Source organism: Epinephelus fuscoguttatus, linkage group LG11 (genome assembly GCF_011397635.1).
Source record: "Epinephelus fuscoguttatus linkage group LG11, E.fuscoguttatus.final_Chr_v1".
NCBI classification, from domain to species: Eukaryota; Metazoa; Chordata; class Actinopteri; order Perciformes; family Serranidae; genus Epinephelus; species Epinephelus fuscoguttatus.
Window position 1 is genome coordinate 25,914,986 of NC_064762.1, and position 19,369 is coordinate 25,934,354.

The 19,369-nt window shown below is 41.4% G+C and overlaps 2 protein-coding genes across 5 annotated transcripts in view; one reads left to right on the forward strand and one right to left on the reverse strand.

Annotated features, from left to right (window-relative positions):
* esr2a (estrogen receptor 2a) overlaps window positions 1–1,492 on the forward strand; it is a 26,551-nt gene extending 25,059 nt beyond the window's left edge. For all 4 annotated transcript variants that reach the window (XM_049590441.1, XM_049590440.1, XM_049590442.1 and 1 more), the window contains one exon: window positions 187–1,492. In XM_049590441.1, coding sequence (XP_049446398.1) covers window positions 187–373 — 187 coding nt within the window. In that variant the 3' untranslated portion in view covers window positions 374–1,492. The remainder of the gene's footprint in view (window positions 1–186) is intronic.
* Window positions 1,316–19,369, reverse strand: part of LOC125897252 (nesprin-1-like) — a 123,174-nt gene continuing 105,120 nt past the window's right edge. The window contains exons 100-115 of the mRNA XM_049590439.1: window positions 17,086–17,248; window positions 16,506–16,696; window positions 16,067–16,217; window positions 15,383–15,565; window positions 15,146–15,283; window positions 14,644–14,835; window positions 14,175–14,466; window positions 13,635–13,703; window positions 11,624–11,766; window positions 11,340–11,466; window positions 10,563–10,765; window positions 10,304–10,480; window positions 9,996–10,124; window positions 9,722–9,913; window positions 7,339–7,412; window positions 1,316–7,184 (exon numbers count right to left, since the gene is read on the reverse strand). Coding sequence (XP_049446396.1) covers window positions 6,977–7,184; window positions 7,339–7,412; window positions 9,722–9,913; window positions 9,996–10,124; window positions 10,304–10,480; window positions 10,563–10,765; window positions 11,340–11,466; window positions 11,624–11,766; window positions 13,635–13,703; window positions 14,175–14,466; window positions 14,644–14,835; window positions 15,146–15,283; window positions 15,383–15,565; window positions 16,067–16,217; window positions 16,506–16,696; window positions 17,086–17,248 — 2,632 coding nt within the window. The 3' untranslated portion in view covers window positions 1,316–6,976. The remainder of the gene's footprint in view (window positions 7,185–7,338; window positions 7,413–9,721; window positions 9,914–9,995; window positions 10,125–10,303; window positions 10,481–10,562; window positions 10,766–11,339; window positions 11,467–11,623; window positions 11,767–13,634; window positions 13,704–14,174; window positions 14,467–14,643; window positions 14,836–15,145; window positions 15,284–15,382; window positions 15,566–16,066; window positions 16,218–16,505; window positions 16,697–17,085; window positions 17,249–19,369) is intronic.

Genomic DNA, 19,369 nt, shown 5'->3' on the forward strand with positions numbered 1-19,369 from the left:
CCCATGTTACAGATGTTTAAACCCACTGGTGCAAAAATAACTGCTCACACGTGACTCCCCATCATCATCATCTTGATCCTCATGTCTTGTGTAATCAGATGTCATTACGCTGACTGCTGTGCTACACAAAAACACCTGCCCTCATTCCTCTCTTCTTCTTCTTCTTTTTTTCTTCTGAACGTGCAGTAACAAAGGCATGGACCACCTCCACTGCATGAAGATGAAGAACATGGTGCCTTTGTACGACCTGTTGCTGGAGATGTTGGATGCTCACATCATGCACAGCTCCCGTCTGCCTCACCGGCCTCCCCAGCCGGAGTCTGGGGACCAGATGGAGGTTCCCGCTCGGCCATTCAGCTCTGGTAGCGGCTAGGGATGGGAATGCTTAAGATTTTATTAATACCAGTGCCATTATTGATTCTGCTTATCTGTCCCTTATCAATTCCCTTATTGATTCCTAAACAGTTTTCTATCTTGGGCTGAAAAGTAGGCCTACATGTTGATATCATAGTTTGGCAACGTGCCAACATCAGAAAAACATGACAGTGATCAGTGATGATAAAAGTAATTGATAAGCTCAGAGGCGTACGATTCCGATGGATCGGACAGTTTCTTCTTTTGATTCCCATCCCTAGTAGCACCCTTCGAAAACCTGGACTCCCAGCATCACTGGAGGTAACCCGCAGCCATCCAATCAGAATTAAGACGCAAAGAATTTTCACCGCTTTGCACAAAACTACTCCACAAGACGTTTTTCTGGAACTTTCTGCTGAATTCTGTGAACTCTTGTCGGTGAAGCTGAAGCTTTGAGACACTGTGCACTTATTCTAGGGGAACTTTTAAAGACGTCACTCTGCAGACAGGCCGAACCTGCCTTATCACCACATATTGAAAACAAGCTGTCGTCAGAATTTGGCAGGTAGCGCCAGTCCTTGCTTCAATGTTCATGCCCTGTTTTACTGCCTTGATTCTCTTGTGCTGAGCAGCTAATGCCCTGTCAGATCATATTCATATCTGTCCATCTCCTATGTTTGGTTTTATTCTGAAGGTCCAACATCTCACATCTGTGCGCTCCATATGTATCTGGAGCCAGCAGCTGGTTAGCTTAGCATAGAGACTGGAAACAGCTAGCCTAACCCGGTTCACACTACACAGTATCAGCCCGGTTCTAATTAATGACAACCAACGCCACGTCTAGGATGCCTCATGACGTTCCAACAGAAAGTCTAGCATGTTTGATTTTCTTTTTGTCGTTCACGACTTCTCCCGTCGCAGCTGTCACTTTGACCAATAGAAACACAGAGTTAGCTGCTGCTATAACACACACACACACACACACACACACACACACACACACACACACACACACACACACACTGTAGGGCAACAACACCCCAGCCTTTATGATATTTCCTCTAGGGATGTTACCATGCAGAGTAAAAGGGGGAAATTAGGGCTGGGCGATATGGCTTAAAAATCTCCGATTTTTTTTCACACCAAAGCCGATTTACGTTTCGTTTTTTTTTTTTTTTTCCTTCTTAAAAACACACTACAAATGACAAAGAAATTATTCAAAACAAGTTTTGCTTTTATTTTGTTTTGATTTTCCCATCTGGGATTTGAACAAAATTTCCCATTAGGGCTAAAGTGCAACAAAACACAAGTCTTGAAACAAGCTTATAAACAAGATGGCAGGCCCTGCCATTGTAAACAACAGCAAAAATCAAACTTTTCAGCAAGCTTTCTACTGGCTTCAAACAATGTCCCAACTTCCAGGGACCTAATCTCCCAGTTTTGAAAACATAACTAAGAAAACGTTCACTTCTTTGACAGTGATACAGCGCACCTTCAACCTAACGTAAAATAAACAAATAAAAGTGCTTCCTCTTGAAAAAAATGAGTCCCTTTCTGATAAAACACTTTTTTAAAACATTAACATTTAACATGTCGTTACAAAAATAGATAATTTTCCTCACTGGTAAACAAAACCTTCATTAAAGTTCACATGTGCATATAAATCAAAGGTGCCTCTTGTATACAAAGATTATTTTGTATCCCTGAATATGTAAACAGAATCATCAAACATCTGCATGCATCGCATAGTCAACATCAAATTTTAGAAGATATACAGGACATGAGGTGCTTGCCATGCTGTCTTTAGTTTCTTTTTTCTTCTTACAAATTTTTGGCAAGGAAAACAAGCCTGTCTGCTACCTCTGGCTTGTTGCAAGTAACAATGCCACCCCCCACACTAAAAACCCTCTCTGACGGGGCGCTTGTAGCAGAGACAGAAAGGTATTTTTTGGCCAGATTACTGAGCCTTGGGAAGTTTGGTTTGTGGCGCGTCCACCACTCAAGTGGATCAGTGTCTGGGTCTGCCTCAGGGGTCAGCAGGTAGGTTGCCAGCTTAGTCTCTACTTTCCCTCCCTCTGACTGGTGGGGAGATGGCACTGGCATACTCTGCTTGAAGAAGGACACTAAAGTCATTTTCTTATTGGGTGGAGGCTGGGCTTCTTGGCGCACCTGCACAGCTGGACCAGGCTGCTGTGGTGTACTTTTTTCAGCAGGCAGAGACAACAGCTCAGTGACTGCTCTTTTTTTTTTTACTTGTTCCACCTTTCTTGGATCAACATAGGTTGTTCGGAACCTGGGGTCCATCAGTGAGGACATGTCTAAGAGTTCATGCGTCACAGGGTTGCTGTATTTGTTCTCAAGGTACAGCAGAATGTTTTTTTTAATAGTTTTAGTGAGCTCGGTATCTTCTTCCTCTGGCTGTAGGACACTGGTTTTGAACAAATGGAGCACCAGTTTAATGTAGGAAACGCAAACATAACCCTCCCCGGACAGGACGTCAGTAAAGTCTTGGAGTGGTTTGACAGCTTTATTTATTGATTCTAAAACCTCAATGTCTTGCCATGTGGGCACGAGATGCCGACTTTTCTTGTCTGCGCCCAGGACACGGGCTATGGCCTTCTCCTGTTCCAGAAATCTCTCTATCATTTTTTGTCGTGAACCCCATCTGGTAGGGGACTAGGGTTATTAGCTGATGAGGGGGTAGACCAAGCTCAGCCTGTACTTCACCCATCTCTCTTCTTTTTTTCCAGCTATAGGAAAAGGCAGCATCAGCCTTTTTACAAACCCCAACGGCACGCTCGATCCGTGGGTCCTTCACACCATTCTCTGTGTAATAAATAAAGAAAGAAAACACAAACGAAACAATTTTTACTGTGGCATGAAATACTGATACTAATAGAAATGATTATTAGTCTGTATAGTTGTATATTGTGTGGTGTTTTCATTTCTAGTTTGACTAATTTAAGATGTTAATTGTTTAATTGAAAAGGAGGTAATTTAAAGCATTTGACCACTAGAAGGCAGTGTGTACCCATGTAACGGGCCCAGAGGCAGTGCGAAGTGGACTTAACATTTGTCAAATATGCAGTAGTACAGCTAGCTGCCTACTGCCTATTGTGTTTAATTATTACACTGATGTTTTCTGTTTAATGATGGCAGCCTCTGTAATGTTTAACTTGTTGATATAAAGGTTAGGTGACTGATAATGTAATGCCTCATTACATCATTGGGAATTTATTACATTTTCGTGTTGACCATTTTTTCCACATCACTTGAATGCATCATTGCCCATTAGACTCTTACCTATAGTGTTGTGCAGTCTATGTCCAAAGCATTGGAGGTTGGGCCACTCATTGTCTTTGAGAGCTTTAATTATGTTGGTGCCACTGTCTGTCGTCATACAGATGAGTCGCTCTTCAGGAAGTTTCCAGGAGCTCAGAGCATCCTTTAGCCCCTGGGCAATTATTTCACCTTTGTGGTCATCGGGGAAATAAGCCGTTTGGAGGCAGGCACTTCGCACATCCCAGTTGTTGTTGATAAAATGCACAGTCAAGCTCATGTAGGGCTGCACTGTTCAGCTGGACCATAGGTCTGTTGTGGTGGAGTAAAACGACACCTCCTCCAGCTCTCTAGCGATCCTTTCCCGTGCACAGTTGTACAGGTGAGGCAGGGCAACTGCGGCAAAATACTTGCGGCTTGGTAGCACATACCTGGTTGCAACAGCTTTCAGACAGATTTTGCAGCGGGTCGTGGGTTGTTCGATGTCGGACACATTAAAACCAAACCAGTTCCAAATAACCGACGATACCAGGCCTTTTTTGGGGACGAGCTCTTCTCCGCTTGCTGCCTTGTTGTGTACTGTGCAGCTGTGGAGAGGCGGGGGGAGGGGTCAGCGCACTCTGACCTATGGGAGCCCAAGGGGAGCGCCGACGGTGTAAGTTAAAGAAAAAAGTGGAAAAAAGCCGATTTTCATTAATAATAAATCGTCTTTAACTACAAATTTGAATTAATCGATAAAATCGATTTATCGCCCAGCCCTAGGGGAAATGATGGTGTGAAACAGCAGAGGCACTTTGTCAACCTGCTGAGTTAACGTTACTGTCATTAGCATTAAGCTAGCAAACAATGTTACGTCCTCATAATAGAGATGGACATAAAGTAAGAAAATGAAATAACAGTGGCTTTTACTCACCACAGCTGCAGAGGCTCCCAGCTTCATTTGAAACAGACTACATTATAGACGGTCCGTTATCTTAATATTTTTTACTTTGTATCCGCTACCATTGCCTTGATAACGTGAATGCATGGCGCCGTCATTTCAAACTCAACACTTCCTGTATCTGTTTCAAATTAAAAGCCCCTTATAACCTCAGCTGAGAGAATCCTTCCATTTTTAAAAAAATCTTTTATTGTGAAACATTTGCAGGAACTTGTTGTGCAGGATTCACTGACATGTATGTTTGCATATGGTACTTCAAATGTAGCTCCTGCCATCTGCTGACGCTTTTAGGTGACTACAACAACATTTCGGCTGGCACGTGAACAGACACAGTGACTAAAATGATAGTAATTAAAAAAAATATTACAAGAATAACCCGATGACATCACACGCATAGTGAAAGACGTGTGTTGTGTCTGTCGGCCAAGTCACAGCACGATTTTATGACTCCACAATCGCGTAATGTGACGCAGTGACTAATGCAACAGACAGAAATGTCATGTAGTGTGAACCAGGCATAAGGGTCCCCAAAGCTTCATGGGGCATTGTGAGGGTGTAAGAACATTTTTTTATTTAAAATAAACAGTAGGCCTTCATCTGAGCATTTCATTAATTTTGGTTTAAAAAACTAAGTGAAGTTGATTTTTTTTATATTTAAGATCATTAGTCAAGATTTAATCTTAAAACAAACACCTCACAGGATAAGAACACAGTAAAGACCCAACACAAGCACACAAAGCTGCCACACATCAGGGGTGTACTGAATTTAAGGGGGGAAAAAAAGTCTATCATCAGTAATCTGCTTAAAATGCATCCAAATCTCTCATTTTACACAAACGTCTTGCAGTTATTGTGTTCACTGTATACACAGTTAATCAGTTGTCTGTACTGTTATTGTTATGTATTGAATATGATATGAAATATGTCATATAGTCGGAGGTCATTAGTTTACTCAATGATAGAAAAGAGGTCTCTTAAAGAAAAAGGTTGGGAACCACTGCACTAGAGGGCGCTTTACAGCACACACACTCAGACCTGAGAGTATTCTTCAGTTGTCCTTGTACAGTCCTGGATTTATTGTCAAAAACTTTTCGCTTGTTTTCTGAGAAGAATCACAACCACTGTTGCTCTTAAGACAACACTGCACTCCTGCCAAGTTTTGCTTGAAGAAAATCCAAAATTATTTTTGTACATGTATGTTGTTGTGAGCGCTGAGAGCTGAAAGCTCTAGAAAGTAAAAATTAAGCCAAGATTTCTCCAGCCTGAACTGCCTCTAGACTCAAGCTCTGTACTTAACGTGCAGTCATGAGATTTCATTATAGTATCAATCTTCTCATCTACGTAATCATAGCTCCCAAATTAACCCATTCCTTTACATGTTTAGGGGTTTTAAATGTAACTTCATTCCTTAAACATCTGAGCTGTGTTGGCGTTGGGTCAGAGAGCAATGGCCTCCTCACTGACCAAAGCATGTGCTGTATCTTTTGTCAAAAGTATATCTATATATTCGTTTCTTCATCAGGAGTTTATGCAAAATGAAAAAAAAAACAATGCCTTGAGTCAACAGTTAAGACAATCAGTGTTTACTACCAGAACATCCAGAGCATAAATCCACTGTTTGTTATAAATAAAGCATTATATTATTACATTCTGTACATACACGTCATCCTGCTAACTCTACAGTGTTTCAACAGTGCACTTGGAGCCATTCACACGCTCACAGTCTACAAAAGAAAGGCATCTAAAAAAATATGGATATACATCTGTGTGTATGAAACTGCCATGACTTTGTACGGTTGGCTTTATAAAGATTACATTCAAATTTAACCAGTGTCTTTTGTTGTAAAAAATAAACTTCAGTCCAACCTAAAAACAGATCAAGCATGCTTTTTGTTTTCTGGTTCGAGTCAGACAACATTAAAGGTCAACAGTTCATAAAACGATTATTTACATTTGAACTGATAGAAGCTGAGCAACAACTTGTTCAGTGAAAGAAAATACTGTGATGTCATCTTTGTTTCCACCTCATGGAAGATGTTCGCAAGCCTCTGCATTAGCTCCTTCCTGCCACTGCTACAGTATGTATGCTGCTTTAGCTCCACGTGTCAACACATCCCATCTGCTGTGCCTCCTCAAAGGAAGAGCTCCAACACACTCTTGTGGACGGTGTTCAGATCTCTGCATTGTTAAACTACAACATCTGCATTTTTGTTTACGTTTTTTCTGGCTGATTCAAAATAAATATATTGTAAGATCAAATCTTTAAAAACAGAAATACATTTTCTGCACTTTGGACTTTTTTCTTTTAGAAGACAGTTGCTTCATCATTTTACATGTTTGTTATAAAGGTGGCCTGTGTTTCTCACTGTGTTCTCAGTCTCTTTTTTTCACATCCCAAATACATCAGGTGGGTGGTGGGCCGTTGGTATAGTGTAACGTGGGGTAGAAGGACCAGGCGTAGTTGTTGGTCGCAGCACAGCCGGGCTCGCTGTCTGACAGGGGTATCAGACAGGGGAGGAGCAGGAGGAACAGCAGGAGGAGCTGGAGGGGGAAGGCAGCACGGAGTGCCCGGTAGAAGAATGAACGAGGCGGAGACGAGTCCCTCCTCTGTCTGTACGACACACAAGACCCATGGATAAAGTTTATTATAGAATGTACATGCACTGTAAGCAATCAAAAAAACTTTTCATCTACAAATAATGAAAAGAAATACCATGGAACAGGACTGTGTTATTAAAAATGCAAGCACTGATGTCTCTGTGTACCTTTGAGAAGACGAACTGTTCTTTGGCTCTGCAGAGGTGCTTTGGCCTTGAGCTTCTGATGCAGACTCACAATCCTGTATTGAAGACAAAGACATGGTGAGGTTTGTGACTTTAAATATTATATGTTTAAGAATTTTTGATGACAAATTAAACGACAAACTATACTATGACTTTTTTTTATGACGTTTTGGACGACATGCTATACTATGACTTTTTTTATGACGTTTTAGACGACATGCTATACTATGACTTTTTCATGACGTTTTGGACGACACTATACTATGACTTTTTCATGACATTTTGGACGACACTATACTATGACTTTTTTTTATGACGTTTTAGACGACATACTATACTATGACTTTTTCATGACGTTTTGGATGACATGCTATACTATGACTTTTTCATGACGTTTTGGATGACATGCTATACTATGACTTTTTCATGACATTTTGGACGACACTATACTATGACTTTTTCATGACGTTTTAGACGACATGCTATACTATGACTTTTTTATGACGTTTTGGATGACATGCTATACTATGCCTATTTTATGACATTTTGGACGACATACTATACTATGACTTTTTTATGACGTTTTGGATGACATGCTATACTATGCCTATTTTATGACATTTTGGACGACATACTATACTATGACTTTTTCATGACGTTTTGGACGACATACTATACTATGACTTTTTCATGACGTTTTGGACGTCATACTATACTATGACTTTTTCATGACATTTTAGATGACATGCTATACTATGACTTTTTTTATGACGTTTTGGACGACATGCTATACTATGACTTTTTCATGACGTTTTGGACGTCATACTATGACTTTTTCCATGACATTTTAGACGACATGCTATACTATGACTTTTTTTATGACGTTTTGGACGACATGCTATACTATGCCTATTTTATGACATTTTGGACGTCATACTATACTATGACTTTTTCATGACGTTTTGGACAACATGCTATACTATGACTTTTTTTATGACGTTTTGGACGACATGCTATACTATGCCTATTTTTATGACGTTTTGGACATCATACTATACTATGACTTATTTTATGATATTTTGGACGACATACTATACTATGACTTTTTCATGACGTACAAAACATCATAAAAATGTCATAGTATAGTATGTCGTCCAAAATGTCATAAAAATGTCATAAAAATGTCATGGTATAGTATGATGTCCAAAATGTCATAAAAATGTCATACTATGACGTCCAAAATGTCATAAAAATGTCATAGTATAGTATGATGTCAAAAATGTCATAAAAATGTCATAGTATACTATGATGTCCAAAATGTCATAGTATAGTATGATGTCCAAAATGTCATAAAAATGTCATGGTATAGTATGATGTCCAAAATGTCATTAAAATGTCATGGTATAGTATGTCGTCCAAAACGTCATAAAAATGTCATAGTATAGTATGTCGTCCAAAACGTCATAAAAATGTCATAGTATAGTATGACGTCCAAAACGTCATAAAAAAAGTCATAGTATAGTATGTCGTTTTTTACTACTTCGCGTACTTCTTTTACTATGACTTTTTTCTGTCATTTTTTTCTTACATACTGTACTATTACTTTTAAGTGTAATTTTGTATTCCATGCAATACTATGACTTTTTAATGATTACTTTTGACTCATTTTACGTTTCTTTTACTACATACAATACTATTACTTTGACATTTTTATTACATACTATACATTACATTATATATAGCTATTATTTGACAGTATGTTTAACAACGTGACTAGCTAGCTACCCTGTTGGGTCACTGTCCCCAAATCAATATCAAGATTTTTATGATTAAGTGATACATCTTGTGCAATGCTTATGTGTTCTGTAGCCTGACGTAGCAAGTGGAACAGCAGATGGTTTGGGAGATGATCACTGATGCGATACAAGTTTCATTAAATTTAGAGGGGCAGTGTACTTTTTGTAGCTTGTGTGTTACAGTCTCCATCCTGTGGTTTTCAGAGGATTAGGCACTGAAGGACTTAACTGTTGGAAATAAACTGTAATCAGTGGCTCTCGGAGACCCTGTTGCTATGGTTACTCAATACAGATGCAGGCTGATCATAATTATGTAGCCAGTGCATTCATTTAGAACAGTAAACAGACAGTTTCAGTGAAACTACTGAAAAGGGGTCCATTATCCAGAATTAATAGACACCCTACAGCCAATCAGAATCGAGTGTTCACCAAGACCATGGTATAACGGAGAATAAACAGCAACAGTTAAAATAAATGTAGTGATTTTAGTAACCATCTTATTTGTAATCCATAATGTCTATTAAATCAAAACATCAGGAGAGCTGACAGAAAGAACACTTTATGCTCACCAGACGCTGTTGCAGGGTGCCGAGGTCCTGGTCCACCCGCCTCAGCAGCGACTTCAGTTTGCCACCTGTCACATGTAGTTTCTCCTGGGCCTCAATGCTCTCCTCGGCCTCGTCCTCAGGCTGCAGCTGAGACCACAGAGCCTGCAGGGAGGCCTGCTGAGTTTGTCTGCCCTGCAGCTCCTCCTGCAGATCCTACAAACAACAAACATAAGAGATGGTGACAGTGTAGCTAGCAAGGAAATAAATGCTTGACAAAACATGATTATCTGCTCACTGTGAGTGTGCTGTGGTGTTGTCGCAGGGCTTGGACAGGTGTGTCTGGGTCACTGATGTCCACTGCATAGAGTCTGCTCTCTCCATGGGCCAGCCACAGCAGCAGAGAATGAAGGGTTTCATGAAACTCCTGAGTGGAGAAGGGTAAAAGCAGTGGGGAAAGATGCATTTAGGTTTTTTACTTCAGTAAATGTAGCAATACTACAGTGTAAAAGTGTCGCCTTTATTGTTGTCTTACACATAGTACAGAACAACAGTGATGGCAGTAGTAGTAACTGTCTGTTAGAAATACTTGGTATTTCCTCTCACCTGGCAGCGCATCAGTGTCTTCCTCAGACTGGTGTCCCACTGCTGGAGGCTTGTACATGCTCGGCTCCAGTCTCGGTTCATACCGGCCAGCCTCTCCTGCAGCTCTGGAGCTTCTTGTGCTCGCAGGTTGGCAGACAGCATGATGGACTTATAGTGGGTGAACTTCTTCTGCATCTCCTGCAAGAGAACATCCATGAATATAAACACAAAAGCTGAATACTTATCATCAGGTCTGATGTATTTGGTCTTAAATCTTTACCTTTACTGCTACGGCTCTGGCTGCCATGTCCTCAATGCTGGCTGCTGGGTCAGACTGCTTGAGGCGCTCCAGCTCTGGGATAGTGTTTCCTAACCAGGAAGTGATCTCGTCGAGGTCAGATGTGAGCTGTCGGGGCTCCTGAGGGCCGGCTTGCTGGTCACTCCTGGATTGAGCCTGGAGCAGCTCCCAGCGTTCAATCACACCTGAAAGCACAAACATTTACTGATGTAGAGGTTTGTATTTTTGTCACATGGTGCTACAAGAAACTCTCCGTTATTAAATATTACAGACAGGGATGTATCCTGTAGATGCATATATCCTAACTTACAGCTGGTCAGACAGAAATAAAAAAAAACAGCAGCATTACAGAAGGATTTAAATCAGAACACTACAAATAATCTTCAGTGTGTTTTTGTTCTATGGCCCTGCTCTCAGATGTTTTTACTAACTGTTGTGGTTGTTGCATTTGGATGTTGGATGGTCTGCCCTTAATTATGTGTAATGTTAAGCCTTAAATAAATATAAGTGTTTGAGTTACATAAAAATTCAGTTCCAATACAGTTGTCGTGAATGTTGAATTTAGCCTTAAAGACCAGATATTATTTGTACCAATTTTGTTTATTACTGCTGTAAAGTTGGGCATTTTAACATGAAGGTCTGTAGGAATTGACTCGTTCTTTGAGCCAGCCTCAAGTGGCCATTAGAGGAACTGCAGTTTTTGGAACTTGCACAGTGGTTTTATGTTTCAGCCCCGGAGACTGCCGCTTGGTCACTCACCTGACTGTTGGTCTGAGGCAGTCAGTCCTGTCAGACCGAGCTCCTCTGGCTGCTCCTCATCATCCAGGATCAGTGAGACTCTTTTAATGTCCTCGATGCTGCCGCTGCACTGAGACATGAGACGCAACTGGAGACAAAACACACTTTAGTTAGCACTGACAGCTGGAGATGCAAACAGGCTGAAACACATCTGTATGAAATCTATCATTACTCAGATTAATTAAAATTTTCATGATTTCATCCCACATCCCATCAATTGACTGATATTAGTTTACTTCACGTACATAGCCCTGCTTCAGAGGGGTGCTGGTGAGGGTAGGTGGAGCCTGAGTGTGACCCTCTGAGTCCAGCTGCAGAGACTGTGTTTCTGGGTCTCCCTGTGATTGCCATCTAGGAGAATCGTGTACGGCCAAAGACCTGCTTGAAACTAAAACACAAACAGAAAAGCAAAGCATTAATGCACAACATCCTGACCTATGGTATGTGGTCCCAATAAAACTGTCTAATTTGGAACTATTTGTTCTGTCAAATTTGTTGACTGATAATAAAATCGCTACTTGGTCATTAAGAGAAAATGTTACATGCAGGTCGTAGGGTTGTGAATGTTCCCTGGTGAAAGTTTTGAATTTGGCAAGAAATATTAGACATTTGAGCATTTCTCAGGGGAAGCATGCAGATACTGGAAGAATATTTACGGTGATCAGTGATGAGAACTTCCAAGTTGCAAAACTTCACTTTACAATACTGAATTCCAAAGCCAAGTGAAAATATCAGCCAAGCATAAATCACAACAAGCCCCTGGAAATTTAAGAGTGTGTTATCTGTGTGGTAGCGTTTACTTAATACCGTATTTCATGTGTTGGAGTAGAAGGAGAGAGTTTTGAGACAGTGAGAACTTTTAAAGATGCAGATGATGTTCTGATACTTTAAAAATGACTGAACAAATTGTGGTGAAAAAAGGTGATATTAAAGGCATACTATGCAGGATTTTTCTCAAAAGATGTTTAGACTCATACAGAAATAATCTCTCTCAATCATCACTTTCGAACCACTAGAAGTGTGTGGCAGTGAATTTATCTGCAGAGACTCTGCCCTTTGCCTGTATTGTCTTATTTTCTTCTTATTTTGCTACGTTCGCAACATTCCTGGGCGTGTAGCACCCAGCCAATCGCAGCATGCAGGTGAGGTCGGGACTGCAGAAACGTATGTAATCTAGAGGAAGCTATGAAAATCGTGGACACACTACGGAAAGCATAGTGAGGGGGAACGCCAAGCATACAAAGCTCGTTCCAAAACGTGTGTGAATTTAGGGATAGAGTTAGCCTGTTTTCTGGTGCTTGCGGTTAGCTTAGTTAGCTTGCTAAACTATTAGCTTTTCCAGTACAACAAATGTAGCGTTCATACAAAAGTAGACTAGCTTGCAGAGTATGTACAAGCGCTGTAGGGAGGAGGGACTATGTTTAAATGTAACATCAACTGACAATTCCTGCATTTTATACCTTTAAGACACAGTGTGAAATTCAGAGGCCAGTGACGGTGGCTGATCAAGGGTCTTATTAAGGGTCATCATACATAGAAATTGATGGAGGAGTAGACAAACAAAAGGTGGTCAAACACAGTTTAGGAAGATAAAGGACAGGACATTGGAGGAGAATGAAAGGTCATGAGGTAGAGACGTTGGTGTGAGGAGAGACAGTCGTAGAGAAACATGCACATTCTGTGGATAAAAATGAAATAAATGAAAAAAGATCCAGCCTCACAAAGGCAGATAAAAACAGTCTTGGTCCCTAAAAAATTAATAATATTGAATGACGTTATTTATGCAGCCACTGTTTAAATCATCTGTCCAGCTAGTGACAAGTTAGACCAAAAATCAGAGCAGTGTTATGAGTACAGTGCTATTAAAATTCATTTTTTGCAAGACCCCAAACTACTTAAATTATAAAATCTAACCAGGGCTTTGACATTTAGAGATTCCCGACCTTTACCCTGCCCATTAACCAGTGAGTGTCCTTTTTAAAATTCAGACCACAGCAAGTCTAAACCGGAGAATACCCATTAAACAAAAATGTGTCATAGAAAGGAAAAGGTAGAAAGTGTTTATGTTGGCGCTGAAGGATTTTCCAAACCACAACCACGGGAGGCAAAGTATCAGAGCAGCAGCAACAGTAGTACAAGCAAAGAGATGCAAAGTGATACAAGAGCTGCTGGAAGACATGCGCTGGAAACTTATTTCACCGTGAAGAGCCCCAAGTGGATTTATTAAGCAGAAGGTGAAGATGTTCTTTTGCCTACCCAGTGAGGAGGCTAGTAGGACCTCCGGGGCCTCGACAAACTCCTCCTGGCTCTCAGACAACTCCACCTCTGCGAGGAGAGAGGGGTCAGACTACAGCTGTCTATGACTGTGTGTGTGTGTGTGTGTGTGTGTGTGTGAAATACGTGTTAGATCTTAGATCTCCCATTAAACCTGATGTTTATCATATCAACTTTGGCATAGCTACCAGCAACACTTCTTAAAGTAATCCTTTTCCACTGCAGGAGCTTCTCCAGTAACCCAGGAACACATTCAGGGGCTCAAGAGCTTTACTAGACTTTAACTGGAGGAACATAATCTAAATTTCATGCCAAGGCTCCTGGGTGTCAAACAGTCCTTGGCTTTCTTGTGTTTCCAGTCTCTTAGCCTTTAAAACCAGGAAAAGACAACACTCCATGACAAAATCTCATCTCAGATTGTGATATTGATATTGATAAACTGACCAACTCTACTTAGAGCAATAAAAAAGCGTGTGCACCCTTTGCTGTGTCTTTAAACGATATGCCCTTTTGTAAACATACCTGATAATGCGCTGAAGTAAGTTCTGTCATCCTCGTGTTCGTCTTCCTCCTCCTTGTCATCCTCATGTGACGATGACCTTCCCACGTCTCCGGTGTGGTCCCACTCCAGCTGCAGGGAGTCCACACTCACTGGTGTCTCCCATCCTGAACCCTTTAACGGAGAGGCCATTAGGTGGATGGGCGTAGCTGGGAGGCTTCCTTGGGTTCGTCCAAGCCATGGTCGGCCAATCAGCTCCAAGCTCGACTCCAAGGACAAGGCGGTGGCAGAGAGCTCTGGCTCTTCTTTAATCGCCTAAATAAATAACAGGTATTCAGCCAGATGTGTGAACCATAAAGTTTGTCTGTAATTCACTTGATCTGCAAAGCTAGCTTAAAATAGAGTCACAAATGAACCACATAAAAATCAGTGAAAGAGAATAGGAAAAGTACTGTATGTGGTGTGAATGTGTGTGTGTGTGCTCCAGCTCACCGAGGGCTGGCTGAGGCGCTGGTGGAAGCGGACCAGTCTGCCGAAGACCTCCTGGCAGTAGGAGTGCAGCTCCTCCAGCTCGTCCTCGATTAGCGCTGCATCCTGCGGTGAGCTCTTCTGGATCAGACCCTCTCCAAACACTATCAGCCCGTCAATGCGCTCTGTGTTCAGGGTGATCTCCTTCTGGAAGCTCTGAAGAAATGGGTCGGATGAACAGAGACAGAGTCAAGAAAATTAAAAGAACGTTTCAGAAAACCAAAAGAAACCAAACATGACTGCTGCTGGTATCTGTTGTAGGGCTGTGGTAAATGAAGTCAAGGGAAGATGTGAGCACCTCAGACAACTACATGAGGAAATATTTCTTTTCCATTTGACATGAAGGTTGTAATAGATAATTTCTCATCAAAAAGATATTTTTGTGTCTTGTTTGTGTTTTGTGCAGTGGCTCCAAGACTGTATCTGTCTGTACGTGACCGTCTGTGTGGTCACAGTAACTCCTCACATTGAGCTGCTGGATCTTGTGATGGACGTCGCTCTCTGAAAAGTGTTCGACGTTGGTGAGCTGCAGGTCCAGCTCAGTCAGCCACACCAGCATGCTCTCCCTCGTGCCTTCAAACTCCTCCCTCTGGCTGGTAAAATACTGAGAGAGAGAAGAAGAAATCCTTCAAAAGTCACACACTGTAGAAAACACAGTGACATGTAAATGCACAATAATTTCACTACTTTAGCTGTACTGTACCTTGAGTCTGCGGAGGATGGCGGCCACTCTGCGGTGCAGGGTGTCCCAGCGCCGGTTGCCTTCATGGACCATGGCTTTGAGCTGGCTGGCTCGGTCAGTGCGGTTTTCCCTGGCCAGGCGGCGGTACTGGTTATTGACCAGTTCCAGCTGGGTGAGCCGCTCATGAACCTGCCGTTGGAAACCCTAAAAAAACCAGTGGAAGATATGATGAACCATAGATGTAGAGTATTAAAAAGGAACAATGGCTCAAAATATTATTCAGAACATTTGCCACCATCTTTGAAAATCAATTAATCATTCATTTTTCTTGGAAAAAGTACTTGTGGCCTGGTTTCTTGTTTTCTTAGTCATTTTTAAAACAGATTTTTCCCCCCTAACTTAATAGACACCAGAAAGAACAATGTGGAAAAACAATATCAGTGACATTCTCTGGGTCATAGAGAAAAAGTGGGTATTAAATTTATTTTTTTGGCAGTGGAAAATGGCTTCCTGACACTTTGACAGTAGTTTTGGTCGTGCAATGCCAAAAAGACAAACACCCCATAAGTCCAGCAACAAGTCAGTAACTTAAAATCAGTGAATATTATCACATGAAATTTAATACCAAACAATGACAATATTTCACTCTGGGAAACAAATGAGCAAACAAAACCACAGGTGCTTCAAGTCTGTTCCACAACTGACCTCAAACTTCTTGAGCTCCTCCTTGGCGACGGTATAAAGGACGTCTGCGGAGTTGGGGTTGGCAGCGGTGCGCTCGGCCATCTTGAGCCAATCTTCGAACTGCGAGTAGTCATCGAGGAACTTGCACCAGAGTCTCCAAGTCTCCTCGATCCTAAAAGGAGACAACGTGCTGGAGTTACAGTCATTTTGTGACACTGATCAAGGCTTTCGTCACTAACCATCTGAAGTCACCTGAGCTTTGGAAATGTGAGGCATTAAATAAAAGTTCTTCATCAATATGTATCATCTTAATTTAAATGATTAACTTGAAAATATCTGAATGGACTGGGATTCTTGACTGCAAGTGATAAAGTAAATTTCATCTGACTGATTTATACATGGTGAAAAGTGTGACGACACCATAGCGTGTGTGTGTTTGTGTGTGTGTTTCAGTTCCTACCTGAGCCTCCTGTCCAGGGCCATAGCACAGATGGCCCTCCAGCGCTGATCCAGGCTGCGGCTCGTTTCCTGCAGGGAGTCGCTCTCTGCTTCAGTGCCGCCAGCAGCGTCTTCGTCCCGCAGCAAAACATCACACAGACTGAGCACTGACGCTACGCCCTCCGTGTGCTGCTCAATGTCCCTCTGCAGCTCCTGGACAGACACATGGACGGGCATGAAGACAGACATTGCATCAGTCCGCACCAGTAAATCATGTGTTGAACATCAGTCCACAGACGTACAGATGGAGGACAGGGGCTCACTGGATGAGACCACCCACTCCCAAAATTAAACAAAGGACAGATATGAATTATTAATCATAAAGAGAGACAAAGAGTGAGAGGGAGGGACAGTAAGGCAGGGAACAAAAACAAAAGTGTGAGAAGATACAGAAACAGAAGAATAAAAAATCAAACTAAAGAAAAAAGAAATTTAAAAAAAGAGGGCCTCTAATAGAAAGTAGAGTTGAAACACAAAACTCCAAACTAGGTTTAAACCACTGCTGGACTGGCTTACATAACAGTGTGTGTGTTTTTATGTACCTGCTGCTCAGCCAGCCTCCTCTGGATCTCCTGGTGGTGACACACGCTGTAGGTGATGGGTCTGGACAGCTCAGCCTCGATGCGAGAAAGCCACGAGCGGAGGTTACTCATGTTTTTATCCAGCTGCTGCACAGCCACCAGAGTCTCCTTCAGCTTCTTCACCCTGAACACACACACACAGCAAAACACGCAATGAACTGTATGATCAAAATTTCATATTTAGTGGTCCATATTCAAGCAGTCATGACTGTTTGAGATGTCCAACCCTTTCAGCTTGTGACCCTTCAAATTAAGTCATCTCTGCTTGTGTATGTGCATATGTTTATAGGTTATGATTGAGTTAATAACAAAGTGATCACCTGGCTAGTTTTAAAAGCCTTAAGATGTCAATTTGCCAGTAATCAACAGGAAAAAAATACCCAAGCAAATATTAGAGGAATATCTGAATCCCCACCAGGTCCACTGATCCTTTGTGATTGGCAGGGTTTTTTTTCCAAATATATGGAGATTAAAAAACAAGATAAGCTAGTCGCTAAGTCTTGTACTATGAAGCATCTCCTTTTTTTGTACTGTATGTGGTCCCTGACACATAAATGTAATTTTAAAAAATTAAAGGAAAGACAAGAATGACTGATGGAAAAACAAGAGAGAAAGACAAAGAGAAAAATAAGGAAAAAGAAAGAAAGAAAGATAGAATTGACTTTAATTTTTTAAATATTATATACTTTATTAATCCCAAAGGGGGAAATTCAATCTTTTCACTCTGTTGTTAACACACAGACCTGAAATACACATACACACACACACACACACACACACACACACACACACACACACACACGCACAAACAGGACCTATACATGCATTAAATGGAGAGATGTCAGAGAGAGGGGGTCAGACAGACAGAAAGAAAGATAAAAAAGAAAGACAAACAAAAAAGAACAAAGAAAGACAGACAGAAAAGACAAAAGACAAGAGAAAAAGACAGACAGAAAGAGAGAAATAAAGATAAAAAATAAAGACAGAGAGAAAAAGACAGAGAAAGAAAGAAAAGAAAGAAAGAAAGAAAGAAAGAAAGAACAAACTAACCTACTACATACTCAGGTATCTTACAGTTGAACTTCCAAAGTCACCATGGCAACTATGCGCTCGTGCGCACGTGCGTACACACACACACACACACACACACACACACACACACACACACACAGAGTACTCCGCACTGACTGGAGTCATGGCAACGCTGGGGACAATAAAAGCTCTCTCTCTGAGGCCTAAAAGCCTGAAGTGTGCCCTGTTTGGGAGTTTGAGTTAATTTCCCCATTTGATCCTTCCTGTGCTGTCGAGGTCCAGCAGTGAGACGCTCTCCACCAAAACAATACACACTGTAAACAGCTGTGAGAGGAAGTGGCAGTCTGAAGAAGGCACGAGAGGGTCCCAACACATGCAGGATACTGGGGCCACTGCATGTATGAGAGCTCTTTCAGATCTGATGGGGATATTTATCATTTTGGATAGTTTTTACTTCTTCAGAGTAGAGAGTTACTGCACATATTTTATTAAATGAAAAAAAGTGATTCCTTAAAAATAATGGATTGAAAAATGATGCATTCGTGGCAAAACTTTTGTGTTGGAAAATCCATTTGACTCCGAGCCAAGCTCTAGTTAAAGTTCAGGACTAATGCATACAGCCGGTAGAAGTTTGTGCGTGTACTTAACGCAGCTTTATGTTTATGGCCGTGTAATGAAGACACAAAAGAGTCAGTGTAAATTCTGCCCAGAAAATGCCCTTCCTCTCTGCAGATACAACCGTCCCTGTCAACTAAATTGTCTCTGTCTCTCTTTCACTCCCTCTCCACCTCTGACAGCCTAACAAAGGCCAGCAGCTTCATGCCGAGGCCCAACAAAGACACAAAGCCCGGTCAGGGGTCCTCGCAGAGGAGAGGAAGAGGGACAAGGGGAGAATGGACGGGGAGAAAAAAACGGAGCAGAAAAGAGCCAGAGGATAAGTGAGGATATATGGTTGGTATTAACAAAGTACAGCTGACCGCAGGAGGGCTCAGAGTTACTCAGACACTAAATTCTGCTTACATCACACATAATTATGCTGCTTGATTAATAGACTGCATCTGATTGGTTGTTGCTAGCTGCTAAAGGCACAAAGACTTCAAAGATGATGAGTGTGGAAGCACTCAAATTTGACTCTAGCAGTTTCAAGTTTTAAGAAAAATGTAGTCAAATGTAATGTAAGAAAATGAAGGGTTATTTTCCCTACTTGTAAAAA